Source organism: Podarcis liolepis, assembly GCF_965112155.1.
Source record: "Podarcis liolepis genome assembly, chromosome: 10".
NCBI classification, from domain to species: Eukaryota; Metazoa; Chordata; class Lepidosauria; order Squamata; family Lacertidae; genus Podarcis; species Podarcis liolepis.
This window is the reverse complement of record NC_139562.1, coordinates 24062048-24075615: the sequence shown is the minus strand read 5'-3', so window position 1 is coordinate 24075615 and position 13568 is coordinate 24062048. Positions and strand designations below refer to the sequence as shown.

Below are 13568 nucleotides of genomic sequence, written 5' to 3'. Positions count from 1 at the left end.
AAGCCTGGACAGTGTTGGTCCCCACCCTGCACTCATCTCAGGGCCCCTCCAGGCTGATCCAGTATTATGCACATGTTTTTGGCACGATAAAAGTGCATTGCTGGGTTTCTTTTGCTTTAGTCCCCCCCTCCGCCCGCCCCAGTGCTACTTCCCCAATGCTACCACCTCATTGATATCTGAATGGACTAACTCACAACAAAAGTGGAACAAAGAATAAGCCAGAACATTTGAGTCCCTTCAGATGTCTTTTTCATTTCACATTCATGTTGATCGGTGCTCACGATACTTTTGGCACAGTCGCATTTCGCCTTTTCAATACTGTTTGCACCTGCAACTGTTGTGGGGTGGTCACACTGCTTCATTTCCAATCAGTATCTCTGGTAGCTTCCTGCTGAAAACCCTTAATTTTTTATATATGGGCGTAGCCAGAATTTATTTGGGGGGGGGGAGGCTTTATGTTAGGGGGGCAGAACCGAGTTTTCTGTGATGCAATTGGTCAGTTAAGTATTTTTCTTTATTTTCTTGATGGAGGGCAGCTGCGACACCCATGTTTTTTATACCACAAATGGGATTGGAAAAAGGGAAAGAGAATAGAAACTCTCCTAAAAATAAAATTGCCAGTTTCACTCTGAGAAAATTTAAGTGAGAAATGCGCAGGCCAGGACTGCTCCTCCCATTAGGCTGAGTGATGCGGCTGCTACCAACCTGAGGCAGGTAATTGTGTGGGTTATGATATGTCAGGAAATCGTTATTTAACTAATTGTTACCAATAGGGAGAAGTGAGAGATGGACTTGCGGTATTTTGTTTAGAGGGGGGGAAATCGAGTGCAACCTTCAAAAAATATTTATTTATTTATTTATTTATTTTGCCTCAGACGGTGTGCAGCACTAACCATAGGCTCTTCTTTTAAAAAAAAGTCGGATACAGCTTCCTGAGGCGGCAGGTGCAGCCGATCCGCTGGAAGAGAAAGAATGGACTGCACCACTTCAGACTGCACGGGGGCGGCGGGATCTTTTGGAAGTTTCCCCCGCTTCATATAAAACTTCCCTGCAAACAGAAAACCGGCCTAGCGGGGTTAGAACGTTTCTGCTTCTGTGCTAGTTTATTATTATTACTATTGCCAGGGAAATGTGGCATGTTTTGCTTGAAAGCGTGTACTGTGATACCCCCCCCAACCCCTTTCCCGCCCCCTGAAGTTTAATCCGTTTGGGGTTTTTTGCGTTCGCGCGTGCAGACGCGAGGCAGGCGGCGAAGGCGGCGGGTGCCTTTTCTTTAGGTCTGGCGCAGGTTCCATAGGACGCGATGTTTATTAACTGCTTAGAACTTTCTTTGCGCCCGTCCTGGTCCTGTAGTGTTTCTCGTCGCCGCCTCACCTTTCCCTCTTTCTCCTTCTTTCAGGGAGTGAGGAGAAAGACGGGGGGGGAGGGGGAGCGGCGGTTTGGGAAAGTAGGTAATGCCGCTGGGTGGTTGTAAGAGAGAAATTGGCGGAAGGGGAACACCTGGAGGTCTGGCTAAAGGGGACCCGGGTGGGGAAGGACAACGGCAGAACCTGAGGTAATTTAGGCGGGAAACCTTGAGGGAAGGCGATCAAGTCACGCGGCTGGTTTGGTGGTTAGAGCGCCAGGCTGTGGGTGAGGAGAGGCCGCGGCTCGAATTACCGCCCCCAACCATGAAACTGGCGGGGGGTGATTTTGAGTCACTCCCCCCCCCGCCCCACCTCATAGGTCTCTCCCCAGGGAAGTTCGCCTGGCACCTTCATTGTATACCTTTAGGCACCAGGCAAAAAACGTACCTTTTTAACCAGGCCTTTGGTTGATCTTAATGACATCCTGTGCCCTTTTAAAATGTTTTTTGTGTGGGGGGGGGGAGGGGTATTGGGTTGCAGTTTTTATTTTTAAGTATTTTGTGGTTTTATATACTGATTTTATTCTGTGAACCGCCCTGAGACCCCTGGGTATAGGGCAGTATATAAATAAATAATAGGACTGGTTGGTTTGTCTTTATTGAAAGATTTCCTTGGATAACCAAGGTGTATAACGTCTCTGTTTTCAGTTCATAGAGACTTAACTGCAGGTCAGTTACATTTGGTGTTTTCAGTTCATAGAGTCAGTTACATTTTGTGTGAGACATGGCTATCATAGGCATTGTGAGTTTGAGGGGTAGATTTCCTTCTTTTGTATAGTGGGTTTTTTTTGTGTCAGCATCACGTGGACAGATTCTCCACCTATCCATTTATTAGTTTGTTGGTGGTGAGAGAGATTGGGGAGCCCACGGCATGGTTTTATTCATTCATTCATTCATTCATTTGATTGATTGATTGATTTATATATTGCCCTGTACCCGGAGGTCTCAGGGCGGTTCACAGAACAAAATCAAAATATAAAACCACAGAATATATAATCAAAATAAAAACAATAACCCTGAAGGTTGGTTGCCTTCAGTTGATTGCAGTGAGTTTGGTTGGGGGGGCGGGGTTGCAGGGCTCTTGTGACTGGGGGGGTAGAATGGAAGGAGAACCCTATGTGCCATGCATGCACTTTGAATAAATAAAAAGCCTTGGGCTTGAAGGGAAGGTGGAGCAGAAAAGTTTGGTAAGTGAAGAAAAGCGGGAAGAGGTTGTTGGTTGTGCTCTTGTGGCTGAGTGAAGCAGCCTTTGAGGCTGCAATTCTAAAACACACCCGGGTGTGTAAGCGGATTGTACTATCGGGAGCTAGAACAAGGTGCTCCAAAATGGGAGAGGAGGAAAGGGGGATGAACAGTATGCTGTCAAACAACAGTATTCTTAGATTATGGAATCCCTAATTGTTTATCTTTGACTGTGGTTTTCTTTCTTCAGTAGCCCAACCACACCTTGAACGTGGTACAAGTAATAATTGGTTAGAAACCATGTACAAAATCTTAGAACTTAACAAATACATAATAGATCTAACAGTGTGTACCAGCACCTCAAATGATGTTGAAACACGGAGAAAGGCTCCCTATAGAGCTGGGGGGGGGGCTTACATTTTCAGGCTCAAGGGCCACATTTGCCCTTGGCCAACCCCCTGGGGGATGCATGTCAGCAATATGTGTGGCCATCTTGCACTTTCACATGCTCACACATACAGGGAGACAATGAACAAGCTGTCTCCCCTCCCCAGCTGGTCTGTGCAGGTCAACTGAGGGGGAGGGGGTCACATCTGCATTCATCAAATGATCAGGGAGAAGATGATTTACATCCCCATCGAGGCGTTCAGTTCCACCCACCCCAGCACTGTCTGCTTTAGCTTCCTTTCTCCTGCCTCTGCCAAACTAGTGGGAGCTTGGGGTTGGGGTTCGGAATAATTTGTTTGGGGGACTGGATCAGACCCATGCTGTAAAGATTGAAATATGCAGACATATTGTGGTCTCTTCCAACTCTATGATTCTATGATCTTCATGTAAGAGGAGATGACCACTTAGATATCCTGATTCTACAACATATCATGTGATTTAAATGTAAAAACAAGTTATTTGAATTGGGCCTAGAAACAAATTGGGAGCCAAAGAACTTCATGTAGCACAGCTGGTCTAGCAGAATTATTTAAACTTTAATAGCTCATTCAAAAATTGTTCTTGGAGACATTTTACAATAATTATTCACTGTAGCTTACGTAGTCAAATGAGGTTCAACTTCAAAATGTGTGAAAGCTTTGTAAAAATATTCTGCAGACATGTATTGAATTCTGACTGAATTCGCAATAGCAGATACAAGATAAAATAGTACCGTAGATTCCAGCATATTAGGCGACTGGATGTATTAGACGACCCCCCAAATTGGCAGCTGCAATTTGGGCGTTCGTCTTATAAACCCAGTTGCCTGATACGCTGGGCAGCTCCGCGCCGGGAGAAAGCTGCCCGGCGCAGAGCCTGTTGCTGCTTCCGAAGCAGGGCGGGCTCCGCTCCGCTCCGGGTGGCTTTCTCCCAGCGCAGAGCCGAGCCAGCCGCCCGCTGCTTCTGAAGCAGCGGGGGGTGGGCTCCGCGCCAGGAGAAAGCCGCCCAGAGCAGAGCCCACCGCTGCAGCTGCTTTGGAGCCGCCGCAGCGAGGGGCGGGCTCCACTCCGCACCACCCATACCCGGCGTATAAGATGACCCTCCGACTTTTTAACCTCTTTTCCGGGGTTAAAAAGTAATTTTATACGCCGGAATCTACGGTATCTTAGTATCTTATTTTCCCTATCTTAAATTCATACTGTGTGTTATGTGGTGAATTAAACAAAATATATATATTTTATGGCAGTTACTGATTATGGCACCATCAGGAAGAAAATCTGCTGCAAAAACTGCTAAATTGGCACAGGAAGATCCAATTGTTCATGCCTACGACTTTGAAGAACATACAAAAAAACATCTGAGTGGCTCTGAAGAGGATGTTAGAGAAGGTGTAGTAATCAGTACAAAATGATGAACACATTTTGTTTTGTTGCACTCCTAATATAAATAGGATAAGTCATCCTTCTTCTCACAATAGTATAGGGGAGGGCACACCCCCCAAATTCTATTAAATAGGACTGCTGAATAACCTGACTTGGCATTTGCCTAAGGCTGTCTTCGCAACAGCAAATTTATTTGTGAAATGGAAGAAGTTTACTCCTCATTAGGTGACCATGCAATTGGCAGAGCAGGATTCAAACCTGCTGCTTGATTCAGCAGGTGAAGTTCTTTCTTGAAAGTGGATTCCACTTGAGGGATTGGGAGTAGATAGTCTGGCATTCTCAGCAGTCATAGAGAATGGAACATAATGTAGCTTCTCAGCTCTTTGTTGGAGCATTTAGAGCATATTACACTTTTGTACCAGTTGCTCTGATTTCCAGTGCAATCCTTATGGCCAATTTAAAGTGCTGGTGTTCAGCTTTAAAAGCTCTGAATGGCTTATGCAGGGTTGCCTAAAATTAGGCTGGGAAAAAGGTAGATCAGGATCTACTGGAAGATCTCGATAATTGATAAGGATTTCTGATTCCCAATTGTTTAACGGTTAGCATAGTGGATTAGGACCTCAGAGAGAGACAAGGGTTCAGCCACCAACCTCACTTGGGAGGCCTTGGGCAAGTCACTGTCTTTCAGCCTAACGGAGATGTTGTAAAGGTAAAATGGTAATTGGGAAAATGATTTGAGGTCATTGGAGAAAAGCTAGATATAAATGTAATAATAAACAAAGAAGAACAAAATGAGAACTCCCCCCCCCTCCAGTATACTGTTGAAATGAAGAAAGTGTGTGTAGGCAGGGGTTAACGAGGGTATTCTTTGTGGGGAAGGACCTTGAATTTGGTTAATTTCTGGTACTCAAAACAAATTCCTGGATGCAGAAGAACATAAGAATAGCCTGCCAGATCAGGTCAATGGCCTATTTAGTCCAGCACTGTATTCTCTCCGGTGGCCAACCTAGATGCCTGTGGGTAACCTGCAAGCAGGACTTGAGCTCAAGAGCACTCTTCCCTCCTGTGATTTCCAGCAACTGGTATTCAGAAGCATTGCTGTCTCTTTTTTCAATATATGTCTTTGCACCAAGTTCTGGTTGGTGGATCTTGGAATACTAGTTAAAAAAAGCCTGAGATCTGCTTGGATCCATAGCAACTTGCTTGTACCTTAAGATCTGCCTTTGAAGCTCTACTTATGTGCCTATTTATAATGGAAATAAGACTGGCAAGCTGACAGACAAGGGTAGAGCCAGTGTGGTGTAGTGGTTAAGAGCGGTAGTCTCATAATCTGGGGAACCGGGTTCACGTCGCCGCTCCTCCACATGCAGCTGCTGGGTGACCTTGGGCCAGTCACACTTCTTTGAAGTTTCTCAGCCTCACTCACCTCACAGAGTGCTTGTTGTGGGGGAGGAAGGGAAAGGAGAATGTTAGCCGCTTTGAGACTCCTTACAGAGAGTGAAAGGCGGGATATCAAATCCAAACTCCTCCTCCTTGTCTTCTATTCTTGCTCATGGCCCTCCAGATGTGGAAGGTGATTTCATGGGAGATTACACAGAGCCCATCCCTTCCAGGTTTTAAACAGGCTATTTTTACTGTGGCCTTTATCAGTTAATTTGAGCTGAATGCAAAACTAATATTTTCACCTAATTGTGATAACTTTATATTATGCTGGGGTAGTGATGGTTACTCTTGATTTTTAGTTATGTTCTCAAATATTGTTTTGATATTTTTGCAGTGTTTTATATGATTTAAACGATATTTTATGTAACTTGTAAATTGCTTTTTGAAGAATTTTCATTTAAAAGTGGTATATGGGATTTAAAACTTTTTAATGTGATACAAGTAATTGGTAAACTGCACCTTCTATTTCCCTCCCATAAAGATGAAACTCCAATAATTGATAAACATGGGAAAAAAAGACCTTCGCTGACTCCTCGTCCTGTAGTTGAAGATGAAGTTGGGTAAATAGTTTGATATTTATTTTTTGCCATGTAATGTTAAATTATTTTTTACAGTTATAAGGTATCAGTTACGTTTCCAGTGCCTTTTTGTTACGATTATTGTAGCCAGAAGTATATATTACTTTTACGTTGTTAAAACACAGCACCTTTACATAGGAACGTAACTAAAAATTTGTTGGCTGTAGATCAGAGCTGGACAACCTGTGGCCCTTTAGATGTTGTTGGACCAGGTCCCACCAGCCTCAGCCAGCATGGCAAATAGTCAGGGATAATGGGAATTGTAGGCCTACAACATCTGAAGTGGTTAAATACTGGTGTGTATCCAAAGCTTCTCTTCTTCCAAAAGTAAGGAGCTTACTCTGATATAAGGTGCTTACCCCGTTGGAGGAATCCTCTTCCATTGGAGGAAAAGAACCTTTGAATCTAGTGCACTTTAGTTAATTAAGGAAGGATAATTCAGTTGCCCTCTTTTCAAAAATTATTACAGAATAGAGAGGCAAGGAAGTTCTGAAGTTAACGGAGACTATTAGGGAGCAAGTCCCAAGGAACATTGTGGGATTTCTGAGTAGACATGGAAAGGATTGCACTGTTCTTCACATATTAAGTTACATCCAAACCACCATCAAATCTCCAACAGATCAACTCATAATGTAATAGAAGCCCATGTAAACCATGTTATAAATGTAAACCAATTTTACAGCATAATTCTAAACATAGTTACTCTGAATTCTATGAGAATTATTCCACAGTAAATGTATTTAGGATTGCAGTCTTAAATCTGTTTCAACTGCCATGGCTTCCAAGAATCCTAGGAACGTTAGCATTTCTGACAGAATTTTCAGCAGACTCATTAAGCTTATAATTAAAAATGACAGATTTCAACATAAGATGTTTTAAACTACTGAGTCATAAACAGAAGGTTATGCCCTTTATTGATTATATATTTCTTGATGGGGAAAATCTTGGCAATATTTAATTTAGTTTCTCCATGCTGTTGTAGTTTACATTCTCTCCCCCCCCCCCCATAGATGCCCCAAAGATTACACCCCTTCACAGTGCTGATTTCCCCCCTCCCTTTGTCACAAGGCTTTTAGTGGTGTTAATTATTGTTGGTCTCTGTTACAGCTTGCTACCACTTACAAATAATGTCTGAAAAATATAAACTAGTTCTCTTAATGCAAAAATGTCATTTTAAAAATATGAATATTTTTATAGGGGGGAAGTACAGAATATGCTGGAAAGATTCGGAGGTATGTTTTAGAAAATACTTACATACTGTCAGTTAATAAAATAGTTATATGGGAGAAGGGTCCTGCCCTTTTATTTCAAAATACAGAATTGTTTCCAAGTAAGTTCCGCTCAGAGTAGACCCAGTGAAATAAATGGATATGGCTAGCTTTAGTTGGATATAAACCAGTTTTTAAAATAAATTTTCTCTTTTTAGTCATATGAACAAATTAACAATTTGCATTCCAAACATTACTTCCTGTAGTATGATGGCAGGAGTGTAGTGGGATATTGTCATCTGTAGTACTTCAATATATTGATCAATTGATTACCGTATTTTTCGCCCTATAGGACACACTCTTTCCCCTCCAAAAATGAAGGGGAAATGTATGTGCGTCCTATGGGGCGAATGCAGGCTTTCGCTGAAGCCTGGAGAGCGAGAGGGGTCGGTGCGCACCGACCCCTCTGCTCTCCAGGCTTCGCGGACCTCTCCCGGACCTCTCCCGCTGCTTGCGGAGAGTTGCCTGCATGCTGAAGCCTGCGCGCGCCGAGCTCAGCGCGTCCAGGCTTCGTGGACCTCTCAGCAAGCAGCGGGAGCCAGCGCTGGGCTCCCACGGCTTGCAGAGAGCTGCCTGTTTGGGGGCTGGGGTCGGGGGAAGCTCAGGCTTCCCCCCCGCCCCAGCCCCGCGCCTGGGGGGGAAAATAATTTATTTCCCCCCCAAAAAACTAAGTGCGCCTTATGGGACGGTGCGTCCTATAGGGCGAAAAATACGGTACATCAGAGTTGCAATAACTTTGCCAAAGCAGATGTGCCAATGCAAACTTCAAGATTAGGGTGCAGGTTATCCATGCCTGCTCAGGAAAAGCTTACTTAGAAATTTCTATGTCTTTGTTCTGGGTTTCACTCTCATATGAAGCAAATTCTACTAAAATAGACTGGCTAGGGCAAAATGTGATGGAACATGGCCTTCATTAATCTGTTAGACATTACTGGCAAGATTCCGTCTTGTCTGTGCCCATATCAATTGCCTCCATAGCAAGAACCTAGCTCTTCTCCGTTTTCTGTAATGAAGGGTTGTAGTTAACAAAGGATGATGAAAAAAGACTTCTTAGTTTATCCCAATGCCTGCTCAAGGACAAGGACTTGCAATGCTTCTTTGATCTAATCAACTGACTTAAAAAGTATCCCAATTAACTCAGGAGCAGTTTTTAAAAATAGAAATATATATTTTAATACAGGTGCTTATAAAAGCTACTGTATGGCAGGAAACAGCTTAAAACATAATCTCCCTTTGGCATGCTTATTTCTTCTGAAATGATGCCAGTTACAACACATGCACATAATCTAAAAACAAATGTGTAGTGGTTCTAGGGGTTGCTCGTGCGTAAGCTGGTGCTTATCTCCCCGGCTGGATGCAAACACCTGGCTGGGTTGCCTAAGTGAACCTTTTCTGTCCAGACAGCCACTCACCTGTGGCTGACTCAATCGCTGGCAGAATCCGTCAGTGGGCGTTTCTTAAACTTCTTCCAGCAAAGAAGCTCTTTGACGCCTAGTCTCCTCCTACTCTCTCTGCGCGAAAGCCTTCTGCGCAAGGAGGGTGTGGGCAGCGAAGGACCCCTACTCTCCCCGCTGGTCCCAGGCAAGGAGTCATGGGACCGCCTCGCCGCTTCCCCCATCTGCCCCCCTTCTCTACTGGTGCTACGCTGATTCTCTTCCCCAGAAGATGGGCTGCTCCTCCCGATCCCTGGACACTCTCTGGAATCCCTCTGGCTTTTGCTCTCTCCCTCCGGCACTGATGGCAGTTCCCTGACAAAATGTGTTTCTTCCTTCAGCTGTGTTTTTACCTATATGCAGATTTGATTAATCTAGTGACTAAAGTGCATATAACTGATCAACTAATCTTTCTCTAATGAGGTTTCAGTCCTGTTAAGGATAAACAGCATGGCTACAGCTTATCCAATTTGAGCATGGGCCACAAGCTTTCTCAAAGCCATCTTGAACTTCATGAAGTTTTGGAATATGTCTGCAAATCATGGAACATGAATAATACTGTACTTAACAGTGAAGAAAGGCAACTGCTTAACCAATGCTGTATTTTGCTCCTTTGATATTCTACTGTCTCTTATTAGAGTTCTCTCTAAAGTTTTAGCCTGAAAAAGGATCATGTTTTACAAAAGCACCTGCCTAGATTGTTTGGTTATGGGCTTGCTTGAAAAGGGCTTCATGTAAGAAGAATCCAAATCTTTGGGCAGACTAGGTTGTGCCAGCCAGCTTCCGCTTAGTTTCTGTGTTTATTGTGGGGTGTTAAAAGTGTTGATGGCAAAATACTTCACTGATAGATCAACACACTATAAAAGCTGCCATATAAACACTGTAATTTTAATACAGCTTATACTAGATTCAAAATTAGTTTGAGAAGAGGTCCCTGAATTCATGCATTAATTACTGTAGCCACTACTGTAGCCTAACGCTGCAACAGCCCTTCAGGTGTAGTGTGTGAGACATTCTAGCCTTTCTTTGCAAATCTTATAAACCTTTACATGTGTTTTAAGATACAGTGCCTAATGATTCTTTGTCTTTCTGCAGCGGACATTAACAAAGCTCTTCTGGCTAAAAGGAAAAGATTAGAAATGTACACGAAAGCTTCTCTCAAAACAAGCAACCAGAAAATAGAACACGTTTGGAAAACACAACAAGAGCAAAGGTGGGGGTTATAATTAACACTAACATACATTGCACATTTGTGGCAGAGATTCAACCTGTGGCCCTCAGTCTGATTCCATGTAGGTAGGGAGAGCAAACAGGCAGAAAAGCCAAAATGGATTAATATATGCAAGCGATCAGATCAGACCTGGGAAGAGCAATCTATCTTTCCCTCTCTTAGCAGCATGTTAAACAGGGGAAGAGAGAAATGGGGGTGCCAGAGAGAGGGTGGCCCTGCTCACTATTGGCTCTGTTCCTGCCCATGAGCAGCATGTGGCCCCCCAACAAGTTGTACCGCTCCCCTGGAAATGTGACATTAGACCAAAAAAGAATTTCCATCCTGGACTTAGTGTCTGAGTTTTGATTGTCTGTCTGGATATGATTTCCTGGTAATTTACTATAGTAAAGGAGTTGGTTCCTAATCAGAATATTTCATTTTAGAAAGCAAATTCTTTAAAATAACATTTAAGTTACATTCTTAAAGGTAAAGGGACCCCTGACCTCTTACATTATTTATTTGGAAGTTCACCTCACTGAACATAATTGGGCTTACTTGAAGTAAACATGCATACGATTGCATTGTAAACCTACTTTAGAACAATACTCTTCAGTGTTCTATGGTGTGTGTTTTTCCAAATTAGAAGGCCACCTTTCACCTTAGCTGTGTTCTCTCAAATCTACCAACTCTTCCTTTTTTAAAGTTTGTGTGACTAACTGAATGTTTTAGGTTCTCCATCTTTCACCGATGCCTTTACAGTTTATAAATCAATGGTATTTCATGTTAACATTCAAAAATGCATTATTTCAGCTTGCAAAATATATATTTTAGGCAGAAGGTCCAACATGAATATTCTCAGCAGTTCCTGCATGTATTTCAACAGTGGGATGCTGATATAAAGAAATCTGAGGAACAGGAAGAAAAATTAACGGTTTGTTTTTCTTAACTTTTTGAATAATAAATGTAAGTGCCTGAGGCTGATATTTCATTCTCCTTATACTGCGGTGTAGAATGTTACCATTCACAAAACAGACAGGTAATATTCAGGGTTGCATGTAGCCCTAGCTTTAGGAAAACAATATGCTCACATAGGGTGAAGGAGAGCTAAGTAAATTAGCAGAGTCCAAGTGCTGATCAGTAATAACATCTCAGATATTAGGTCAAAAGATAATGTTACGCCATAGTTATTAGAGCCAATGTTTCTGCACTGTGATCAATTTGTTCCTTAAATAAATATACACTGAATAAGCTTGCAGTGGTAAGCAACAACAATACGTTCAGTGGAAGATAAGCATTTAAATGTAAATAAATAGCAAGTGAAAGCAAGAAAACCTTGCCATTGGAAACAATTTGACATGTAAAAACTATACACCATTTTCTTAGAATTTCTTTCTTTTTTTTGTTCATTCACTGACTTGCATGCCCCTGAAAACCCTATATGAATTTACAGCAAAGGCTTAGAAATTAATTGAAGAATATATATATATATATATACACACATGCACTTAGGGTAATAACTGATGGCTGGTGCATACTGGGAGTAGTTGAGTGGAAATAAAGGAAACCAACAGTAGGTGGACCTAGAGCAAACTAATTCTAGTTTTGTCCCTAACCTTTTCCTTTCTGAATCCTACACAGGCCAGGGTGCAGCAGCAGCAGTCACTGGCAGTGTTACCCATGGACTGGATGTAGGCAAGGCAGATGGGGCAAACTGAAGTTGGTGAGGCAGTGCCCCATTTGTCCTAGCATACCAGCTTCCACTGCATTTGGCTATGCTTACAGTTTACAATTAGTAACAGTGTGATTTAGCTTTATTATATGAATATTTATTCCTACATTTATTATAGCCTCTTTTCCCTTCCCTAGAACCTGTTTCGGCAACAACAAAAAACTTTCCAACAAGCAAGAATAGTTCAGAATCAGAGACTGAAAACAATTAAGCAGCTGTATGAGCAATTTTTGAAGGTATATTAAAAAACAACCACCATTTGATCAAGTCTGTTATTAAAAGTGCATTGTTATTTTAGTTTACAGTATATTAAAACAAAGGTGGTGTGAGAAGGCAGCTTCCACCACTGGTTTTCTCTTCCCCTCCTTCTACCTACATCTCCCCAAACCTCTTTCCAGAGGGTCTAGATGCCCTTCTGCACAGTGGGGTCTGTCTCATACAGGCCTGTGATAGGCCAGGAGGATTTGCCTGAAATTTCACCAGCTTTCTTAGAGGGTTTTTGGAGGGTACAGAAGGGAAGAAAAAGAAAACCTGTTGCATGAGCTGCTTTCTGCTCATAGAACTGCTGGATACAAACAGAAATCCTGTGCTGTCCCTGCTGCTAATATGGCAAGATCTGCAGTGGCATACTAGCTATACATTTATGTTTAAAAATAATTGCAACTACTACTTAAACTTTAACTTCATGTTGCATCCATTCTGCTCTGTTTCCACTTGATTATTTGACACCTAATATGCTTTGCATGAAGAGTAGCATGAGCATCAACTGAATATTGCCCCAGCAGTACTGCTGATGTCCTCAGCATGGCTACATCTTATTTTCATAGTTGGACAAAACACACATATACAGTGGTACCTCGGGTTAAGAACTTAATTCGTCCCAGAGGTCTGTTCTTAACCTGAAACAGTTCTTAACCTGAGGCGTGCTTTTGCTAATGGGGGCCTGCTGCACCGCTGGCACGCAATTTCCGTTCTTATCCTGGGGCAAAGTTCTTAACCTGGAGCAACCACTTCCTGGTTAGCAGAGTTTGTAACCCAAAGCGTGTAACCCAAGGTACCACTGTAATGCCAACCTTGTCAAGCCTTTACATTTACATTTGTACATGCATATGTGTTAGTAATATCACTGCTTTGTAGACTCCTTTGTCATCTTGCTTGGCAATTCCTGTAGGGCAGTTGAACAATATATTGTTTGGATAAGCAGTGCAAAGAATAGAACACTATTCCAGATGAACTCTTACCAGTTAGCATAATTACTTCTCAAAATTTTGATGTGTTTAGGCTACTATCGTTGCCATTGCTAGGCACTCTGGTAATTCATGGCCATTCCTTGACTTCTAAAATGTAACAAAATTTCTGGGTGTAAACCAGTAGCAGATTTTCATGAAGCTGCTATCTGATTTTAGAGTATGGAAGACATGGAGAAGACTCATGAAAGTCTTTTAGTAGGTGCACAAAATGAGCTTCGGAAAGAAATGGCTATGTTGCAAAAGAAGATCATGATGGACACTG

At 42.5% G+C, this 13568-nt stretch overlaps 1 protein-coding gene across 1 annotated transcript in view; it reads left to right on the top strand.

Moving 5' to 3' along the window:
• Positions 1–13568, top strand: part of SYCP3 (synaptonemal complex protein 3) — a 113354-nt gene that overhangs the window by 98713 nt on the left and 1073 nt on the right. The window contains exons 2-8 of the mRNA XM_083462091.1: positions 4263–4401; positions 6320–6398; positions 7614–7648; positions 10213–10330; positions 11159–11258; positions 12194–12292; positions 13463–13567. Coding sequence (XP_083318217.1) covers positions 4269–4401; positions 6320–6398; positions 7614–7648; positions 10213–10330; positions 11159–11258; positions 12194–12292; positions 13463–13567 — 669 coding nt within the window. The 5' untranslated portion in view covers positions 4263–4268. The remainder of the gene's footprint in view (positions 1–4262; positions 4402–6319; positions 6399–7613; positions 7649–10212; positions 10331–11158; positions 11259–12193; positions 12293–13462; position 13568) is intronic.